Source organism: Phascolarctos cinereus, unplaced genomic scaffold, assembly GCF_003287225.1.
Source record: "Phascolarctos cinereus isolate Bilbo 61053 unplaced genomic scaffold, phaCin_HiC Scaffold_2;HRSCAF=192, whole genome shotgun sequence".
Taxonomy (NCBI): domain Eukaryota; kingdom Metazoa; phylum Chordata; class Mammalia; order Diprotodontia; family Phascolarctidae; genus Phascolarctos; species Phascolarctos cinereus.
Genome location: NW_027555625.1, coordinates 260,098,718 through 260,121,048, shown reverse-complemented (window position 1 = coordinate 260,121,048; position 22,331 = coordinate 260,098,718). Strand labels below are relative to the sequence as shown.

Sequence of the window (22,331 nt, the reverse complement as noted above, 5' to 3'; positions counted from 1 at the left end):
TTTAGAAAGACAAGATGTGGTTTCATGTTGCTTGTGTTTATAATTTCATGTTTACAGTTTCTTATTTTTTAACACAAATATTAATTATTGTTCACACAATATAAGCTTATTAAAGGTTTCTTTTCACTCCTCTCTCCCCCTGCCCATCTCCAGCAAACCTCTCACCCCTGCTAAAACAATAACAACCACCCAAAAACCCCCAAACCTTGTATTTTTTAAACCCTCTAAAGATTTAAGTTTCCCTTGGCCTTGAAAAGCAGAGATGTTTCTTCCAGAGGAACTCATCTTCTCAAAGTCTTGCCATGATTTCTTTGCAGTATCCAGAAGGAGAGGGAGATGGTGAGACATATTACTATGAATATCCGTACTATGAAGACCCTGATGACCCAGGAAAAACCCCGACCCCCACTAAAAAGCCTGTTGAAGCTGCTAGAGAAGCCACAGAAGTTGCTGAGGTATGGGCCAGAAAGAGGGAGGGATGCAGGCCTGTTTTGTCTCTCTTTTTGGTTTAGAGTTTCTTGAACAGTAGAGGTCTAAAAACTCTGGTAGCCTGAACACAATGTGAGAGAGTTTGAAGGAACAAGAAACTTGGCTTAGGTGTAAAGCTGGGTAAAGTACATGTAGATCGTGGTTGTGTATTGGCTCATTTGATAGGCATTGTGATTTTTGTAGGCTATATGCCTTTATTCTTGTGCCACTGAAATGGTTTAGCCTAGAGTTTGCACAAAATTAGGTTTTAGGTGAGGTGGAAAAGGGAAAGGGTATAGCAGTGATTGTCTGGGATATGATTTAACCAGTGGTATTGTGAAACTCATATGAAATAATGAATGTAAAACACTTTGAAAGTCTTAAAGTACTATATAAATTACTATCATTGTTATTATTAGCAATGTACCATCACTAGGCCTTCAGTCTGGTAATGATTTCATTCCCCAGCCTTGTATTATATTCCTGCTGAGCCCAGGGCATTGTTTATAGATCAATACTAGGTGTGTTGGTAAATATTTAACAACTGGGCTCTCCAGAAGGAAAAAAAAAGCATTAATTTGCATTACTAATACTTACTTAGGTCTAGACAATCAACAAAACAATAAACCAAGTCTCAATTTGTATTAAAAATGCTCACCCTGAAAATTGAACAGTCCCATAGGCCAATTGGATTGACCTCTAGCACACATCTGGAGTAACTTGGTCTATCAGAATCCATGTAACAAATAGCAAGTGAAGGTGAAATGGAATTCTATGAGTAACGGGTGTTGTGAAGAATCCTATGAGGGAAGTCAGGAGACGTGCATTGTAGTTTGGGTTTTGCTCTTAGTGAAATGCTGTATAATGTTGGGCAAATCCTTTCTCTTTTCTAGGCCTCATTTTTCCCATGTCATAAAATGGGGGAGTTGAACAAAATAATTCTTAAAAACCAATGCCCACCATAAGCATTTCTGTGATTAGATTGGGTAGTGTTCCACCCCTGTCTACCTTGTCTCCTGCTCACTGACCTGTCTGGCCAATTATGGTATTGAAGCAGCTAGATGGTACAGTGGATAGAGCTCTAGACCTGGAATCGGGAAGACCTGAGTTCAAATCCAGCCTCAGACTCTTACCACGTGTATGACCCTGAGAAAATCACTTAGCGTCTGCCTGCCTCAGTTTCCTCAACTGTAAAAAAGGGTGGGAAATAACAAACACATTTCTCTCAAGGTTGTTGTGAAGCACTTAACACAATACCTGGCACACAGCAGGTGCTATATAAATGCGTATTCTCTCCCTCCTTCCCTGTGCATTATCACTGGAAAGCAACAATATGTGATATGTTTGTTTTTTTTTAACTCCAGTTTTCTGAGTCATACGTCAGTGATTTAAACATTTGACTCAATCTCTCTTGCATGTGCTTTCTGGGTAACTGTATTTTAATGTGCACCTGGCTATTAGGAGCAGACTCCACCCCCGACAGATGCACCACCAGTTCCTGAAACCAACGAAGGGGACGATAAGGAGGACCCAAACCTGGGAGGGAGTGACTACGAGTATGGACCCATCAACGAGGAATACTACACACCACCCCCTTATGAGGATATCTATGAGAGCGTTGATAGTCCTGACCAGCCCACCGACCCTGTTGGAGGAGCTGAGATTCCCACCAGCACTGTGATCATCACCAACTCCACCAATGTAACTTCTGTTCTGTTATTTTTCAATATAGCTCAGGATAGGGGTGAGGCGGCTAGTCTCAAATATGGAAAACAACCTTGGGCTAGGAATTAAGCTATCTGGGTGCTGGTTCTGGTTCTGCCATTGGCTCACACTATTTTGACCCTGGATAATTCCTGTGCCTCAACTTCCTCCTCTATAAGATGGGCAGAGTGAGCCCTGTCCTCTTAACCTCCCAAATTTTTATGAGGATCAGTTGTGAAGCACTTTGTACATCTCAAAGACTATATGAATATGTTATTATCAAGAGCAAGTGTGATACGCATGAGAAAATGCTTAGAAAAAAATCAAGGACTATACAAATTTAAGGTATTTATGGAAGAAAAGTTATATTAATAACGTCAGAATGATTACTTTTGACATGGGAGGCAGAATGGTATGATAGAAAGAGAATGGACTCAGATCAGCGGCTCGGAATCTAGAGGCTGATGCATCCTGCTTCTGCCACTTACTACCTGTGTGACTTCGGACAAGTCCCTTAACCTCTCAGGGCCTCTATTTCCTCATCTGTAAAATGGGGTGGTTGGACAAGTTGGCCTTTGAGGTCCCTTCCAGATCTAGAGCTATCAGTTATGATGTCCTGCTTTTCCTTCAGTGGAGAGGTGAATGCCACTAGAGTTGCAGTTTTGCCCTTCTGGGTACTAGTTTCATACCTATAGAATAAGGGGACCAGATGACCTCCAAGTTCCCTTCCAGCCTTGGTACTGTATAAATTTATGGATGCCTATAGCATCAGCAAGTGCTAAGAATCATACAATTCTTCACTCAGAAGTACATTTAATAAATATTTATTAAATTGAATCATTTCCTGTAAGGATGGAATATCTTCTCTTAGACAGTGTAGTCATCATTCATGAGCTTCTCTACCTCCGTCTCCATTGATTGGCTCCTGAGGTTGCAGACTCTGCGGAAAGGCCTCTGATACACAGATTTGCTGTTATTCATTGCTGTGTTTTTCCTATTTCTTTCTTTAGACTGGACCATTTCCAGACCCAGATCCAGGCAGAGATGACATAGATAATGATTTTGCTGTGGAAACTATTAAGGACCTTGAAAATTACTATGATCCCTATTTTGATCCCACCATCTCCCCATCAGAGATTGGACCAGGGATGCCTGCAAACCAAGATACAATCTATGAAGGGGTAAGAATGCCATATAATTATTCCTGAATCTTCTGTAGGACAGAGTAACTCTTTCCTGCCTGAACTCTATTCCCAGTACTTTCCTTCAGAAGAGGATGTGTATATGTGTATATGTATATAATATTATACATATGTTTTATATTGCGTATAATATACACACACATATGTACATATATTTATTATAGCATATGCTCCCAAGGACATCACATTAAACCTTGAGCTTTCTGAGTCACAGAGATAGAACCTCTACTGCTAAACATTCCTTTTATCTGCCATGTGAAATGGACCCCGTGTATAGACTTGTAAAAGGGACTCTATGGATAGCATTTTATTTCACCTCTATATGTTTCTGTTCATATGCTTTTTTCATATTCTAGATTGGAGGACCCCGAGGTGAGAAAGGACAAAAGGGAGAGCCTGCAATCATTGAGCCAGTAAGCATGTCTTCAATCTCCCTTCTTAAAGCTCACTGAGAGGGTTCATGCCTGATGTGGTTTCTCCAGGTTGCTCCCTCATTGGAAGATGATGCCATCAGAGGGGCTGGTGGCTCTTTTTTTCCTTATTAGTATTTTATTTTTTTTCCAATTACATGTAAAGATAGTTTTCAGCATTCATTTTTGTAAGATTTTGAGTTCCAAATTTTTCTCCCTTCCTCTCTCCCTTATCCCCTCCCCAAGACAGCAAACAATATGATATAGGTTATACATGTACAATCTTGTTAAACATATTTCCACATTAGTCATGTGGTGAAAGAAGAAGTAGAACAAAAGGGAAAAACCACGAGAAAGAAAGGGGAAAAACCCCCCAAAATGGTGAAAATAATATGCTTCAATCTACCTTCAGATGCTGTCAGTTCTTTCTCTGGATGTGATTAGCATTTTCCATCATGAGTCTTTTGGAACTGTCTTGGATCACTGTATTGCTGAGAAGAGCTAAATCTGCCATAGTTAATCATCGCATAATGTCGCTGTTGCTGTGTACCATAGTATTCCATTACATTCATATATCACAACTTGTTCAGCCATTCCTCAATTGATGGGCATCCCCTCAATTTCCAATTCTTTGTGGTGGCTCTTTTGGAGAGCTTGTCATTGTTATAAACATGAGAATCTGTCAAAACATTATACCCTAAAACTCTCATTTTGGTGAGACAACATGAGTAGTCTCCTAGGTAAATAATTTATTCAGAATGAGGAAAAGTATGCACAATGTCATGTAAGACACATGAATATTCCAAAAGTACTGCCCATAAGGAGAACATGGAGAGGAGACCCTGACACCCAGAAGAGCCAATCAATAAGATTTACTTAGAATCTATTTCTTGCTTTCTATTGGTTTGTTTCAACTTACTTAATCCAGCCTTATTACATACTCTGGAACATTCTCTATGTTTCAGTCCACCTCAACTACTATCCACCCTCCATTCACACATTGGCTTCTCTTATCTCTATCCTCATGGACTAGAACAGACTCCCCATGTCTCTAATCTCCTCGTATCCATCTGCTGGAGTCTCTCTCTTCTTTCAAGGCCCAACTCGGGTGCTGTCACTTCTAGGAAGCTGCCCTTGTCCTCCATAAATGAAAGTGATTTCTCTCTCCTTGAATGTCTTGTAGCGCTTGGGCTGGGCATTTCCTTTGCTCTTAAACATCTCCCTCTTGAACCATAGTTATCTGTGTCCTTGGCTTTCTCTACGTTAGATTTTAAGCTCCTTGAGAGCAGAATCTATGTGGTTTCTATCTTTGTATCCATAACACACAAGATAGTGCTGTGTGTAGTAAGTACTTCATGAGTCTTCATTGAGTTGAATTGGTTATTGAAACTACTGTTTGAAGGGTGACATGCTGAGCACTGTTGGGAGTTATCAGAGAAGTATGAGATGTGGCTCTTTTTCTCAGTGAGTTCATAATGACGTTGGGGAAATAAGACTTTTATACATAGCTCTGGACCCTCCCTTTGTGTATCAGTGGGCCAGCTGTTTATGGCTTTGGGGATAGTAGGGGGTAGTTGGGCAAAAGGGTCTGGGATGAGGATTACAGACCTCCTGAAATTTTCAGCATTCCTTAGTAGTTGCGGTCAGACCCTCTGGAGAGTAAGGAGCCAGGGGAATGGTGCCAAGTAGCTCAGAACACTGGGCGTGGCCTCTTGGAGCTTCCAAAGTGGGAGTGCCGGCCCTGGGTTAAGTCTGCTTGGGGCTAGGGAGCTGGAGAGTTGAGAGGAAGCCAGGATTCCAGAGTCCATCCATCCTGCCACGTTTCACTTGAGCTAAGATTCAAAAGGGGATGATGGATGGCTTCCACTGCAAAGGAGACCAGCCACAGGCTTGGGACTAGGTTTTGAAGAACAGTGAAGTAGAGACAATGTCTAAGGGTGTTCTTGAGTCCAAAGTGCCCAGTTTGTGGATTCAAAGATTTTTCTAAACATTGGCTAGGATTGGAAACTCTGCTGCCATGTACCAACATAGGAAAAAAAACCTGTCTCTGCCACTTAATACCTATGGGCCTTGGACAAGTCACCTCTCTGAGCCTCAGTTTCCTCATGAATAAAATGAGAGGACTGGTAACCTCTAAGGTCCCTTCTAGCTCCAAATCTGGGATCATCTGATTTCTGTGGTCTTTTCTTGGTTTATAAATTCTATGCTCTTGTGATCAGTTTGTGCTCCTTCTTTGCCTGCATTCCTATGACCATCCCTGGCACACTCAGAGTGAGCTACACTCCTTCTAGTCTCTGCTGGACTACCTCATAGAACCTAGCTTGTGCCCAGCAGGGATGCCAAGCCCAAAAGGCATTATGTTTCCAAAGTAGCTTTTTGCTAGTTACCACTGGAAAGAAAGAAGGAAGGAAGAAGGAAGGAAGGAAGGAAGGAAGGAAGGAAGGAAGGAAGGAAGGAAGGAAGGAAGGAAGGAAGGAAGGAAGGAAGGAAGGAAGGAAGGAGGTAGAGAAGAAGAGAGGAAAGAAGGAAGGAAGGGAAGGAGGGTAGTAAGGAAGAAAAGAAGGAAAAAAGAAGGAAGGAAAGAACAAAAGAAGGAAGGGAATAAGCATTTATAAAGGGTCCACTATGTGCCAGGCACTGTGCTGAGCACTTTTTATAATTTGTCTCATTTGAGCCTCACAACAGCCTTGGGAGGAGGTGCTTTTATTCCTCATTTTACAGTTGAGGAAATTGAGGCAGATAGTGGTTAAGTGATTTGTGTCGGGTCACACAGCTAGTCAGTGTCTGAGGCCTGATCTGAACTAAGAACTTTCTGACTCCAGGCCCAGTGCTATATCTGCTGTACTACCCCAGTGCTTCTGGAGATGGGAGTTAGGAAGATTGAATGAGCAGCTCTTATCCTGATAGTAATTTATCTGACCAGAAACAAGCATTTCAATTCCAATATAAAGCCAAAGCATGAGGTGCAAAAAAGCCTGCTTGGCCTTTAGGTTTCCTCACTCTCCATTTGCCTTCAGGTTTCTGACAGTGGTGGGTGTATTTGCTTTCGCTTTGAAGTCCTTAGAACAAAGATTTTTTTAACATTGTTGTGTGTCCTGGATGTCTTTGGTAGTTTGGTCAAGCCTATAGACCACTTCCCAGAATAATGTTTTTAAATGCATAGAATAAAATATTGGGGATTTTCAGATAAACCAGTTGTAGTTTTAAGCTAAGTTTAAAGCTGCAGTGAGAATTTTGGGATGCCCTGTATTAAAATACAGTTAAAAATTTTTTAAGAGTTTCACAGACCCCAAGTTAAGAAATCCTGCCTTATATTAGTTTTTAGCAACCCAGGGCCTAATGTCATGCTTGATGCCTCCCAGGAACTTATAACCCTTACTTGACTGAACCAAGCTCCAGACATGAATAGCAGCCCCTTCTGGTGCTATGTATCTTGCTCCTGCCAGGCATCCTTTCCTGAGGGCTGGACCATTTCATAACCCCTAGACTGTGGACTGCTAGACAAACCCATCCTTGGTCTCTGTTGGGGTATCGCCTCTTCCCACCCCAGTGACAACCCTGCAGATTCATGGAAAGTAGCCAGGCCTGGTTGGAGCAGAGGTACGCAAATAAGCTAAAGGAATGAAAAGCAAACTGCCTCATGCTGTCCAATTCAAAAATTACGAAGCAAACTCAGGGATGGGCCTGGGGTGGGGGGTGGGGAACTGCAATCAGCTCAAGCAGAATCATCCCGAAAGAATTTGGCTGGTGGAGCTAGTTTCAAATGCTGGCATCTCCTGCCAGAAAGAAACAAGACTGAATGCTGCTTCTCCCCTTCTGGCTGTGCTTGTCCTGCACTTGGAAGCTCGGATTTGCTGCAGTCTCTTCCCAGTCTGCAACACAATGGATTATCTTTGGGAGAACTTGCCCTTGACTTTTAGTCCTTTCCTTGGGGCCCTCATCGCTTCCATGAATGGTCAAACTGGATTGGGATATATAATGTAACTAGTAAGGTGTTGAGATTATCCCTGTCCGTGAGTAATAAGACTAGGTTCAATCGAGGATTATTGACTTAGTGACATCATATGGGCAAGTCTACATTGGTCCAATTTCTTAGGAAAATCACCCAGCTTACTTTCATTTAAATTATCCATATAGCTTGCTAGTACTCTGTTTTGAGAAATGTAGATATGGCTTCTGGGGGTTACAAAATAGAATGTGGGTGCTAGGGATTCTGGTAGGGGTATTCTCCTTTGGGAGTAAAACTAGAGAAAGTGGCATACAAGAGTGGACTGGAAGATAGACCTGCAAAAGTAGAAGCAAAAAATATATACCAGAAAATGCATTTCAACTTATTATTTTTTAAAATGGCCATCTGGATTCACTTAAGGCAGGGTTTCCCTCCTCCCCTGGTCTCAGCAATGACTTCTTGAAATGTGGCTCCTCCTTCCCCACCCCCATCCTATTTGCAATGTCCATTGGCCCCTTGGTCACTCCCATTGGAGGAGATAATGTAAACAGTTAGAATTTATCAACCTGGAGTTTCTCCAGATGTCCCTGAAGTCTCAGCTCCATATAAACAGATGGCTGAATCCTGAGAGATGCCAAGAATGCTTGTATCATGAATTGGCTAATTAGGGCTTTCCCTTCTTCTTCCTTCTTCCTTCTACCGCCCTCCCCCCCCACCTTTACCATCTCCCTAACTATTCCCCTCACTGCCCCCTACAAACACACATACAAACTTCTGACCTTAGATCTTCCTCTCGTGGGCTGACTCTTATTTTGAATCACATGGCGACTTACTGGATGCTGAAGCCAGATAGCGCCCTCCATTTTTACAGGGGGGATTTTTTTAGGGTGTCCCATATAGATGTGGCACCTGGCTGGGCTTTCTGGAAGGCTCTGAGGCTCCTTATAAGGACGCTAAGTAGAGGCAAATTTATGAGAAGGGCTGAAGTCTAGGGACATTTTGCTTCCCAAGGAAAGTCCTCCAGGGATGAGAGGTGTCCTAATGATCTTGTATTTTCAAAGGCACAAAGACTTCAGTCGCCTCTCTGGAATAGCAAACCTTTCCCCGTTTGCCTCTGTCAGCTCCAGAACTGAGTTCTGATCTGTAGGAAAAGTCACAGGGCCCTCTTGGAACTTCTTTCATTGGGGTTTACATTATTTTCTGGTCATTGTTTCCTACCAAACAGAAACAAAGCTAACTTTTCTGATCTCTTCCAAATGCTTATTTAACTACTAGTTGCTAACTTTCATTAAGAGCAAATAGCACATCCCAATGGTTGTATTTGTTGAGCTTGCCTATGTATGATCATGCGTTTTCCAAACACTGTTCTGACATGCTAGGAACCCAAAGGAAGACAGCCTCCACCAGGGAAATGAAAAAAGCATTAAGCGAGGAACAGAAATATTGGTCAATATTGGTCTCCAGCCTAATGGTTTATTAGTTCTGATAATTAACATATGTCTCTCCTATGTGAAGAAGCTTAGTGAGGATGTCTAATTTCTTTACACACACAAGTCTTCAAAAAAAAGGTCCCAGATCAGAGTCCCTACAAGATCCCAACAAATTAAATCCTTGGTTCCTTGGCCATGACAATTGATATACTAAGAAAGCTGCAGTTTCCCTGGATTCTTTCAGTGTCTTGCAGTTAGTTATCTTTGTAACCTCTACTCAGTCTCTGAGTCTTTACATCTGGCTTTGTCCTAAGCAGAAGATTGCTTCTTGTTGGAAAGAAGGAAGCTGGGATTTATGAAGTTGCTCAGATGGACTTATTCTGTGTACATAATGTGTACAAATATTTCTTTGTGTGTGCATCTGTGTAAACAAAGGACATATCCCTTTGCAATTCTGTACTGTTGGCTTCTAGAAAGGGGACTGGTGAGCCATGTTGAGGTGGCTAAGTGGGCATACATGAGCCTACTAAACAGCGTTCATTATCTTGGTTGCCCAGATGTGATTTTTATACCTTTCAAGGATATTTGGAATCTTTTTTTTTTTTTATTGATTTAAAATATTCTTCATAAACTTAATAATGCTCAACGAGTATTAAAAAATAAACAAACTACATATGGAATCAAACCCTTCATAAAAAACCTAAATGATTTGCATTTTGATCTTAAAAAGGAAGAATGCAAAAGTAATAATAATCAATATGCTCTAGGTTTCCTTCTTATTTCTTTTCTATCCATGTACTTCTCCAATTTTGTTGCCATTTTTTGTTTTTTTCTTTAATATAGTCAGTTTTCATGCTCTTCTAATTTTGATTTCTTTGCTTGATATCACTTTATATATCTTTCCATATTTCTTTCTGTTGTTCATACTTGTCATCTTACAGCATTCCATTCCATTGACATATCGCAATTTATTCTTCTATTCCCTAATTGTCAGATAGGGCCTCAAACAATCTATCTATAAATCCAAGTCACTCCCTAGGAGAAAATTAGATTATTAATGAAGGTCAAGCCTTGATCAAATCACTTTCTTTATTTGGGGCTCAGTTTCTCTATTTGTAGAATGAGGGAGTTAGACTAGATGATTTCTCAGGTCTCTTTCAGTTCTCACATTCTGTGTTCTGACATTCTGTGTTCTAAGGTTCCTTCTAAAGTTCCCTCTAGGGCTGCCATATGCTATGTTGCAATAGGCTATGTTCTAAGGTCCTTTCCAGCTCTGATATGCTTTTCTCTAACGTTCTGTGTGCCAAGACCCCTTCATACTCTAACAAATGGAGCCCCATACTTATTTCTCCTCTCCCTCCTCTAGGCAGGGAGACAAAGTCACTCACAGTGACTGACACCAACCTTCTACTCTGTTTCTCCCCTTTTTTCTTCCTATTTCTGGCCCTGAACCACCATAAAATGACCTTCCCATCAACTCTGACCTCTGAGGAGCCCCTTGTCCTGGGGTAAAGTGTAACGCGATCCCTCAGGCTTCCTTCTCTCCAGGACTGTGCTAGGGTTCATGGACTGATTTTCATCCTGAAAGAAGAAACAGGCAGACTATGAAGAGAAGGTGGGAGGGTGGGAACCAGGGCTTGGAATGAGACTTGGGGATCTTGTGTAAAGACAGATGTGGATTCCTCTGACTCTGCAGAAAGACCTCATTTCTCTCTTTGGATTTTAAAGAGTTTCTCTTTTTTTCTGCCCTGAAAGGAAACCTGCTAGTCTAGTGATTGGCATCCTGCAGATTCATGTTATATAAATGGATTAATATGTGCATAAAAACCATAGAGTAACATTATATTATCCCCCACCTACCGCAGCCCCTTAATTACAGAGACACATGTGGCTAATCACTGCATAGAACTCAGAAGGGGAGACAATGGAAACCACTAGAGACGCCGAAGCATGCACTTGGTTTGGGGAGACAGAAAACCCTGTCCTTCAGTTTCCAGGGGCACTCTGAGCCATTGGCATCCATCCACGTTGGTCTCAGAAGCCCCCAGTGGGTATTGCCTCATGGAGATGGGTTGGGGGTGTGTGTGTGAAATATGTGCGCTGTGGCTTCAGAAACCCCTATTCTCGTCTGCTTCTTTTTCAGGGAATGCTTATTGAAGGCCCCCCTGGCCCAGAAGGCCCTGCTGTAAGTAGCAAACTGTGTCTGTTTTGTTGCAATGATTTGGTAGTGAGGATTCTGCCCCTTGTAGAGTGGGGCAAATTGAAGAGATAATGAACTGCAGGAAGCTTGGATTTCTGTTTCCTGGGGAAGGAGATGAAAAAAGGAAAACTTCATGGGGTGGATGGTGCTACTCTGGCCTTTCTGGGGGAAAAAAATAAACCTCTAAATTTCTTCCCTCACTGTTCTGTGCCACTGAAAGAATGAGAAAGGGAGCAATATGAGATTTCTAGATTACAACTGGGTGATACTATCCTTCTTTCATGTTATTTTTTTAGGGGCTTCCAGGACCTCCAGGGACTGCTGGACCAACAGGTCAAGTGGGTGATCCAGGAGAGAGGGTAAGTTTGGGTTAACTCTGTTTTGTTGGCCTCATTCATTCATTTAATAAATATTTCTTAAGGGAATGATGCTAAACTCCGGGAAATATGCAAAGATAAATAAGATGCTGTTCCTAATCTTAATAAAGCTCTTACCCTACCAAGGGAAATGAGACAACAGGATAATATGCTGGACCATCACATGAAAGAAAAATCTCTTGTAGCTGGGGGAATCAGGGAGGCTTCTTGGAAGAGGAGGTTCATCTGCATATTTATTTCCCCATCCCCATGTCTAGGATTGCTCCTCTCCAATGTTGGGGATGGGTTGATTCTTCTGAAAATACTATCCCCAGCCCTGCTTTACTAAGCTTGAATTAGGGCTGACTTGTGAAACCAGAACTGTACCAAGGCAGTGACACAGCTCTAGTTAATACCTACAGGAGCAGCTTTGGGTTGGAAATCACACATCGACTGCCCTACTTTCCTGCATTTAATTCCCCTTACTTCCTTTGGGGAATTTATCATTGGCCCCAATAACTCACTTCATCTCTCTCTGGTTATTAAAAACACTCATTTCCTGGGCCCCAGGACAAGTCAGTACCATTTTTTCATGTAAATACCTTGAGAATAAGAGATGAATTTCTAAATCGACTTTTTCCTACTAGTAGGAAAAAAAAAGGAAACTAGGTTATCTTGTTATGACATCTCCCATCTCTCCCTCCCACCACACACACACACATCTCCATGGTTCACTTCTCCATAGCATATAGGTACCAACAGTAGTCAATTTAGGTCTGACATCTAGTGGGGCTGGGAAAAACTGCATTATTATGATTTTTTTCTCTTCTCACTTCACATGAAAGGCATGTAGTCAAATTGACAGGTTGCAGGGAATCTAATATACTTTTGATGCCCAAAGGCCTAGACTTTGAGGACCAACATGTTTCTGTGGAAGGAATCTGATTGGCTCCATGGGAAGGCTTTGGGTGGCATTAAATCCCTGGTGTCTGAAGTCTATAATGAAGATGCTTTGCATTTATTAGAAGCTACGAATTAGGGTTTGAGGTTTTTTTTTTTTAATCAGACTTCAAGTATGTTGAATATTCCTTTGTGCAAGATTTTGTACTAGACATTGTGGGGAAGAAAAAAAAAGATGACTACAATTTAAAGCCTGCTGTAAGGGTCCTATAGTCTAGATGAGGAGAAGAAGAAGCACATACTCCTGAAAAGAAACAATAACACATCATTGGTACAGACAGTTGGGTGTTGTAGGATAGTCAAAGGTGCAAGATGCCACAGAGGGCGTGCTAGGAAGTCCTTACCTTCAACAGGATTATACTTTATTTGGAGAAGACAAGACCACAGGTAATGAAGAGCCAAATTATTTAGTCTAGACAATAAATGCTGCAGGAATTTGGAAGAAGGAGAAATCAGTGTGAATGCTAGATTTAGTAGGGAAAGTTTCATGGAAAGTTAGGTCTGGGTTATGTTCTTACTAGGCCCATTTCTTACCTAGGCTTAATCACTGAAAGGGCATAGCCTTAGTCAAACTTTAAAGACCTGTTAAAGGCCTTAAAAGGCCAAGGACTCTGGGGCCATCCCCACTAGTCCTGATCTGTAACTTGCCACTGGACCTAGATGGCTCCAGAGGAGAAAGTGAGGCTGGTGACTTTTCACAGTCCTCCCTCACTTAAATCCAATTCACTTGCGTGTCATGGCATCACCTCCCTGATGTCATGATCCTCTTCAAGAATGAAGAATAGATAAGAAGAAGGAAAGGACCTTTTTTGGGAAAGGTTGTTATATGGTTACCCAAGCTCTGATAGCAGTGCAAATCCATGTGGAACAAGCAATGGAAAGAAAGCGGACTCACTGGAGTAAATAGAACTGGGTTCCTATCCCAGCTTTAGCATTTACTAACTGTGTGACCTTAGGCAAGTCACATGACATCTATAGGCTTTGGTTTCCTTATCTTAGAAAATAAGGAAATTGGACAAGTTGACCTCTGAGGTCCCTTCTAGCTCTAAATCTGTGATCCATATAATCTTACACATCTCCTCACTTATCTTCTCTGCTTGCCAGTTTCCAGCTGGAAGTGCTGAGGTCTGAGGAACACGTGGCCTTGGGCATTTGGTGTGAAAGCACAGTTCTGCGTGGCACTGTCTGCCACATCAGAGGACGTGGAGGGCTAGAGCAGTGAGGCTTGAAAGACCATCTTTGTCAAACAGCCTATCCAAATCTGCCCACACTTCTTTTGGCTCTGTACCCTGTTATTCCCAGCCTTCTCCACAGAATCAAATGTCCAGACAAACAAACAAACATCCACAGCAAAGGAACCACAGATTCTGGGTGTAGTTTCTGCTGAGCAGTATAGACCTGTTAGGATTCCCCTGTGTTCCTGGAAAAGCAAACTCCTATGCCAGAAGACATCTGATTTTATTAAAGGAACACCTAGGTAAGGACCTATGTCTTTGAGTTAATTCTGTGCCCCATAAGAGGTGCTAACGAATTGATGACCCTCTGAGCATGGAACTGACCATGGGGAGCCATGTTTCCTCCCCTTTGGAATAGCTGTGGAATGATGGAGATAAGCTCCCTAATTCTGCTCATTAAGGTCTTGAGGATGTATATCAGTGGATTATAAACCTAAAGCTGAAAGGGATCTCAGAGGCCATCCAGATCAACCCAAGTGACTTGCCCAAGATCACACAGGTAGTAAGCATCAGAGATGGGATTTGAATTCAAGTCATCTGGCCCCAGAGCCAGTCATCTTTCCGCTGTATCATGCCTCTTGTACAGGTGATGGTGATAGAATGGGATCTTTTGTTGACTGGAATAGAATTCACAGTTTGATTTCTTGCCAGCAATAATCTGGTCTCTGCCTTTGGGGCTGGAGTCTCTGACAGTATGCAGAGGAGTGAGTGTGAAACAGGAACACAACACAGGGCCTACTCTAGATGTCTCACTGGGACTGGTTGTGAAGCTGTGAATATGCATACTTGTATCCAGATGTGCTGTGGGAGTGTTCCAGATTGAAGCAATTCATTTAGCAAAGGAGCATCCTAGGCTTATGGTAGTCTACTGAGTCCAGGGTTCAATGAAACAGAGGTCAGGGAATGTTCGGCTGGGTGTATTCCACCATTCTTAGATAAGGATACATTCATCAAATATTTGTCTGTTGTATACAGAGAACTGTAAACTATAAGAGCTGGGGGATATACAGAGTATAGGTAGGACATGATCCCCACCCTCATGGAACTTATATTATCGTCTAGTAGAAGGATAAAAAACAAACCTAGATAACTAGGATAGATAATAATACCTGACAAATGCATTAGAGAAGTACAAAACAAAATGTTATTTCAGGACCAAAGAGAAAGATTATTATTGACACCAGTGTTGTCAGGGAAAGGTTGAAATTGCATGTAAATTGGGTTTTAAAGGATGGCTAAGAATTCAGCAGGTGAAGAGAGGGAGGCAGGACTTACCAAGTGTGGGGTACCAGGCATGGAAACAGAAGAGCATGGGGGTGTTCATGCACCAAAGAGTAGTAAAAATGGTCCTGGACCCATAGAATGTATAGAGGGGAGATATATGAACAATGACTAGAAATGTACGGGGAGGGTGTCAGATTGTGGATAGACTTGAAATGCCAGGTAAAGAAATTTTAACTTGTCCTGGTAGGCAGTAGGGAGCCACCAAAGATTTTTGAGCAGAAGAGTGGCATAGCCATATCTCTGAATTTGAAAAAAAATTTTAAAAAGGTTATTTCAGCAATGGCGTGAGGGATGGATTGTAGAGGGGAGAGAGTAGAGGCAGGAAAACCTGTCAGAAAACAATTGCAATGGTCCTCATGGGTAATATTCAGGACTTGTGTGGTAGCAGTAGGAATAAGGAATTGGGGATTGGTTCAAAAGACATTGAATCCTTCATTCACCCATGCTCAGGGTAAGAATGCAGTAAGTCCCTGAGATGAACCACATATCCCAGTCTGTGCCCTAGAGCTAAAATCTTGTACCCTTCAATGCTTTACACCACTGTTTTCATTTGTGTCCAACTCTTCATGACCCCAGTTGGGGTTTTCTCGGCAAAGATACTGGAGTGGTTTGCCATTTTCTTCTCCAGCTCATTTTACATATGAGGAAACTGAGGCAAACAAGGTTAAGTTGCTTGCCCGGAGTCACATAGCTAAGTGTCTGAAGCTGGGTTGAACTCAAGAAGATAGATCTTCCTGACTCCAGGCCCTGCACTCTTTCCATTGCACCACCTAGCTGCCCCTTGCCCTGTATACCTCATCCTTAACAATTAGGATCCATAACTGACCTTACACTTTCAGTGTATCATCTCTCCTGCTAGTATTTTCATTTTATCTCTCTCTTCCTTACCATCACCTCCTGTCAGAAAGCTGATACTGAGCTGGGAATTCATCCCTTCCGAGCTGGCTTCCTTAACCTTAACTCTGTGGCCAAGAGAAGTTTAAGGATGAACAAATCTGGTCCCCGCATATCTTGGCTACTGAATCCAGTTTGGGGCCAGATGACTCTTTCACTGCAACACTGCCTGGAATTGATTCTTTCAGCGCTGGTGCAAATCACTAGTGCATTTTCATGGATAAACAACTCTAATAGACTTCCCATCTATGAATATTGGCAAACCGGTTAACAGAATCTGAAATCATTAGAGCTCTGGGTGTTCACAGCTCTGGATGACATTTGCAAAGATGCCCGAATTTGACAACACAATGGCATTTTGTCAGTCTGCCCCAGTTACTGAGCACTGAGCATGCATAAGACCCTGTACTAGCCACACCATGGTGCAGGGGGTAGGCTGAAGAGAAAAAAGAATTTTCCAGTGTTAGAGTTCATGGGGAACTAGCCACTGGTAGCTGTAACTACCATTAATTAATAATTAAGGAGTTAATTAATAAGAAGTCCTGCCTTCAACAGTCTTGTGATTTAGTTGGCAGAGATGAAGCATACTTAGAAAATGGTATAAGTTGTTTGGGAATTGATTAGACTTCTGAACATACTGCCTCTGTCCCCACCCCCAGACATACCTTCCCTCAACAAAGTCCAGTTGGAGCAGAATTCTGACTTCAAGGGTAACATTAACATTATTTAGATGGCAACTGAGCATCCTAAGAGTGAGTTATTGCCCTCTTGACCATCCATTTCACAACACACACCAGTTACCAGCTGTCTGAAGTGGCAAATAGTCAATTAAGTCTTTTCCCCCCAAATGATAGGATTACAATGGATTTTGTGTTTTGAAAATGTGAGCACAGTGTTTTTGTAGCTCTATAGCTTATTGAGTGTTTTAAGTTTTCCATTAAAAAGAATTAAGCTTATTTATCATCTAATTAACTCTTGGGAGATCCAGCTGGCTTTGGTGAACTGCTGTGATGTTACCCCCATGACAGATTTTAGATAGCCACCACAGTTTGTCCATTCCTGGCATATTTAATGTATTTTGGTTAAAATAATCATGTTCCTAAGGCCTGTGAAATCACTGAGAACAACACCTCTCTCCACCCTGCCCCTACATTGCCTATCTCTTCTCTGTATGGCATTGACTAGAATTAGACATAAAAGTATTCTTTCATGAGAATGAATGCTAGAACCCAGGATCCTCTCAGAAGACATTGCTTCCATCCTTGTTATCTGAAGGAAGGAGACATCCCCCTAGCCAAAGGTTTTGTTTAAAGTTCCATGAAGAATGAAATAATGTAATTACAATGAGCCATCTAAGACCTGGGGTTGGTATAAGGAGACACATGTCTCCCCTTCCATCAGACAGGTAGGAAACTATGGGGGTCGAATGTTGTATACACTGCCAGATAGTAGTTGATTGGTTTTAGTAAACTATTTACCTTTATTACAAGGAAAGGCTTATAGGGATAGAGGGGGTATAGCAAGAAGTGACTTTGCTATAGAAAAAAGTATAAAGCTTTTTCAAAAAGAAGGAAGAACCAAAGGTCCAATGTCACTTCCCATTGTTGCCATTAAATGTATGATCCTGGGCATGTCAGTTAACCTCTGGGCCTCAATTTCCTGATAGGTAAAATAAAGGTGTTGAATTTAATGACCTCCAAAGTCCCTTCTAGTTGTAAATCTATGATTCTCTGATGGTGATCAAAGTCTTGAGCCAGAGGCGTGCTTGATCCAACTCTGCTGGGCTGATTGTTAAATTTTCAGTGTGAGAGTTTATACCTCAGAAATTTGCAAATGCTGCAAATAAAGGCTTGATTTATTGTTTTGTCAATGTCTAGACTTGAGAAAGCAATGGGGAAAATATTAATAATGCAAAATAAACTTTAAAATGTGTTGTGTGTGTACTTCCCCCCCCCAAAAAAAATCTGGTTATTAAACATATAGTAGCGATTCCCTACTTTTAGATAACTATATACCTGTAACAAGCCATGTGTTTTTTCCTTCTTTTTTTTTTTTTTTCCTTTCTGCCAGTCCACCTTCTTTAACAGACCACTCAGGCTCATTGCCAAAGATAGTCAAGTGTAGCAGCATTTCCTTGCTCATTGCTATGTGAATCCAGTTATACTGTGGGTGAAATCATATTCTCTGAGATATAATGAATACAGATGGCAAAAGCCTGATATAGTACAGGGAGCAGATGTAAAGCCCAGTTTCTCTGACACATACAAGCTTTATGATAACAAAAACAGCTCCCATTCCTGTCATGCTTTAAGGTTCACAAGTATTTTCTGCACGACAGTTCTGTGTTGTTATCCCTATTGTATAGATGAGAAAACTGAGGTTCAGAGTATCTACAACAGCTTGCCCAGCATCACATAGTTATAAGCACTAGAGCCAAGATTAACCTCGTTAGATCTTCTCACCCCAAGACCAGTATTCTTTGCACTGTACCAAGCTACTTCCTTTATATAAAGGGATCTCACTGTATAATGAATACACTTGGTGGCTAGTCTCCCCAGCTTGTTGCTATGAGGTCCTGGAGCTCAGCTTCAAGGCAATTTCAGCATGAAAAAGGGTTAGCTGATTTATGTGCAGTCAGTGTCTGGCATGTACTATATTAGTTTTGAAAATAACCCCAGGCTTGTGAGTAACAGTTTATGCTGGGTGAGTAGTATAGAATTCATTTATTTCGCTGTGTCTTTACCTCCTGGGAGCAAGCCATGCTGGTAAAGTAAATTTGTGGGCTAATAAATGTTCAAGACTTATTTGCAAGGTTATACAAAAACTGTTTTATAAACACATTTATCAGGCTCATACCAAAAATGGTGTCAGAATATGAGAAATGATATTTCTTATGGATCATACATATATACATACATGTGTGTATATATAATGTGCATGTATATAATGTGCGTATGTATATGTGTGTATATATGTATATATGTGCACATATGAACATATATATAGTTCAACACTTCAAGGTTGATGATTTTTATCCAGGTAGATGCTTCTTCCACCATGAAGATCACAAAACCATCTATGCCTTAACAGATAATCTCAATGAGCTGCCCTCAGGAGTGGGGAAAAACCATAATAATCCCTCTTTTGTTGGACTAACGCTCTGGTAAGCCTAGGACCTCAGAGATAGAAGGGATCTCAGAGATCATCTAATCTAAATCTCTTATTTTACACAGGAAGAAATGGAAACCAATAGAAAGAGAAGTGACCCCCCCCCCCAAGGAAATACAGCTAGGAAGTGGTAGAAGCAGGGCTAGAATGCAGGTTTCTTGATTCTTAGCCCTCTGCTTTCTCATTATACCAACACTGTCTGTCAAGCCTAAGCCAGCCTAATCCTTGGGCAACATCCATGCAACCTCTGTCTGGGTCAGTATTTGAAGCCTTTCTACCTTGGTCAGACCAGGCTATACTCTGCTGGTACAGCCTTTGAGAATGCAGGGTCATCTGCATGTCATGATAAGACACTGGAAGAAAACTTTAGTATGATGTAGAAAAATACTAATGTCTACATAATACACATGATATAACATAACATGCCATGATATAACATAACATAACATAGCATAACATGTTATAGAGTGTGTCCTAAGCCATAGAATTGAAACACTCATCCAGGAAGCTCATTTAGCTCCTAAGTAATTATTCTGAACTGTGCATGTTTCAGACATTTGTTTGGGGAGAATTTGCTTTCATTCTTCCCTAATTCCCTAAGAAAAAGTTGAGGGAATGGGGTCTGTTTAGTGGGAGGCAAAATGGATAGATTGTGAGAGAAATTCTGTTGTTTTGTTCTTCAGAGATCACACAGATACAAACACAGCTTGATGAGACTGAGTACTGGGTTTAGGGTCAGAGGACATGAGTTTTGCAACTCACTAGCTCTGTCACCTTGGGTAGGTCTTTTAACTTCCCGGAGTTTTGCTTAAAAGCATATGATAGAACATGTGTAAGAATATACAGCAATGGACTTTTCTAGCAAAGTCTATTAATCAACATGTTGTTTGGTAGAAGACTTTTAGGGCCCTACTTCAATAAATAGTTAGATGTTTAATAGCAATACTTTGGTTATTTCCACAAACAGGAATGCCTTAGAAAGGGTCTGAGGTGGCCTGGAAAGAGGGGCAGGCTTTATGATAAAACCAAGATCCCATAGAAAGTAACATTGAACTACATTAAGGGTGGAATCCTCTAATCCCATGATAAAAGTGTGAACTGAATAATCCAGAGTTAGTGTAGTTGGGGAACAGACGAGGGTTGGTACAAATACCATGGTCTCATGGATTTAGAGCTGGAAGGGATCTTAGAGGTTATTGAGTCAAATCCCTGAGAAGTTAAGTAACTCTCCCAAAGTCATACAGCTAAGTGGCAGGACCAGGGTTTGAACACAGGTTCTTTTACTTCCAATCTGAGTGATTTTTCTACTGTTGTTGTTCAGTTGTTTTTCAGTCGTGTTTGACTCTTCCTGACCCCATTTGGGGTTTTCTTGGCAAAGACACTGATGTGGTTTGCTATTTTCTTCTCCAGATCATTTTACAGATTAGGAAACTGAGGCAAACAAGTTAAGTAACTTGCCTAGGATCACACAGCTAGTTAGTGTCTGAGGCTGGATTTGAACTCAGGAGGATGAGTCTTCCTGAATCCAGGCCTGGACCTCTATCCACTGTGTGACCTAGCATGCATTTTCTACCTCTTTAGTTGGGGGCACTTAGGTTTGCTTCTTGTTATCTTGAGTTTAGTGCAAACGAGGCCGTCGAAATTCCAAATTTATGCCTACATGAGAACATTATAAAATATTTTTTAAAGTATAGGCACTTGAAAACCTTTAGAAAGCTTTATTATTATTATTTTCTTCACTCCTGATTCTTTCCTGTGGTAAAAGTAGAATATGTCAAGATAAAGGCTTCTGTGAGAGATGTGGAGTTATTTTTCCCACAGCCATTATGAGTCAATGTTTAGAGTTTTGTTCACCAACCTGTTCCAAATTCTAGACTGTGAGGTTCATGCTTTTTCATTTCATCCTGATTTTAAGATAAAGACTTACTTGTTTAATCTCAAATATTTCGCAGCAAATTACTGTTGTGTATGCCCTCTGACATCCACCCTACGTAGAGTAGTCAGTCCAATAATCTCTTACCTAGTCTTTAGGAAAATCATTCTGTTGTTTAAATACCAAATTTTTCTTTTATTTGCAAGATATCTCCCTCCTCCTTTGGAAAGATTCATTGTGTGTGTATGTGTGTGTGTGTGTGTGTGTGTGTGTGTGTGTGTGTTTATGAGTGGAAAAAACAAGTCATGTTACACAACTGCTTAAGAACAAAAACAAACAAACCAACCCACTGTGTTTGGTCAAGGACACTGAGTTAAGGTAATGATTTGGGAACCAATCTATCAAATACTGAATTTTAAGAACAGGTTTTGTATGTGTGTATGTGTGTGTGTGTGTGTGTGTGTGTGTGTGTGTGTGTGTGTGTGTGTGTGTGAGAGAGAGAGAGAGAGAGAGAGAGAGAGAGAGAGAGAGAGAGAGAGAAGAGGACAGCTCAAATTATTTATTGTGCCTTTAATCCAGCAGCTGGAACTGACTTATATACCTATCACCTCCTCATCAGCTAAGACGGAAAGTCCCATATGTCTGAGTTGAGCTAAGTAAACAGTGTGAGAGCCATATCATGGGCCCATTTTCACAGTAGTCTTGAAAAATGGATGGGCTGGTTTGAAATGCAGCCTCTGTCTTACAGCTCAGAGGACTGTACTTTATGCAGATAAATCATTGGGCTCTTTTAAGGTCTGTGGTTCGTTTTTCTCAAGCCAGGTTACTGTTTCAGGTCAATCCAATTCAATTCAACAAGCATTTATTAAAGCCTACAATGATGAAATTACAAATATGCCCCCAAAATGTGTCAGGCATTGTGCTGAATGCCAGGAATAAAAAGACAAAATGAGCAACAGCCCCTGCTCTTAAGAAGCTTCCATTCTTTAGATGATTACATTTGAGGAGGGAGTGTGCACTAACAGGAAGGAGAGCCAGAAAGTCCTTCCAGAGAAGGTAGCCCCTGAGTTGCGCCTTCAAGAAAGCTTGGGATTCTAAGAGGCAGAGATGAAGAGGAAGTGACTTCCAAGCACAGGGAACAGGCAGACTGCAAAAGGACAGGCAGTGTCAGGGGATGGAATCCTAAGTTCAGGGGAAG

General features: G+C 41.3%; 1 protein-coding gene across 2 annotated transcripts in view; it reads left to right on the top strand.

Annotated features, from left to right (window-relative positions):
- COL5A1 (collagen type V alpha 1 chain) overlaps positions 1-22,331 on the top strand; it is a 302,291-nt gene that overhangs the window by 147,868 nt on the left and 132,092 nt on the right. For both annotated transcript variants that reach the window (XM_020981919.2, XM_020981918.2), the window contains exons 6-11: positions 318-455; positions 1,930-2,169; positions 3,183-3,353; positions 3,731-3,787; positions 11,307-11,348; positions 11,660-11,722. In XM_020981919.2, coding sequence (XP_020837578.1) covers positions 318-455; positions 1,930-2,169; positions 3,183-3,353; positions 3,731-3,787; positions 11,307-11,348; positions 11,660-11,722 — 711 coding nt within the window. The remainder of the gene's footprint in view (positions 1-317; positions 456-1,929; positions 2,170-3,182; positions 3,354-3,730; positions 3,788-11,306; positions 11,349-11,659; positions 11,723-22,331) is intronic.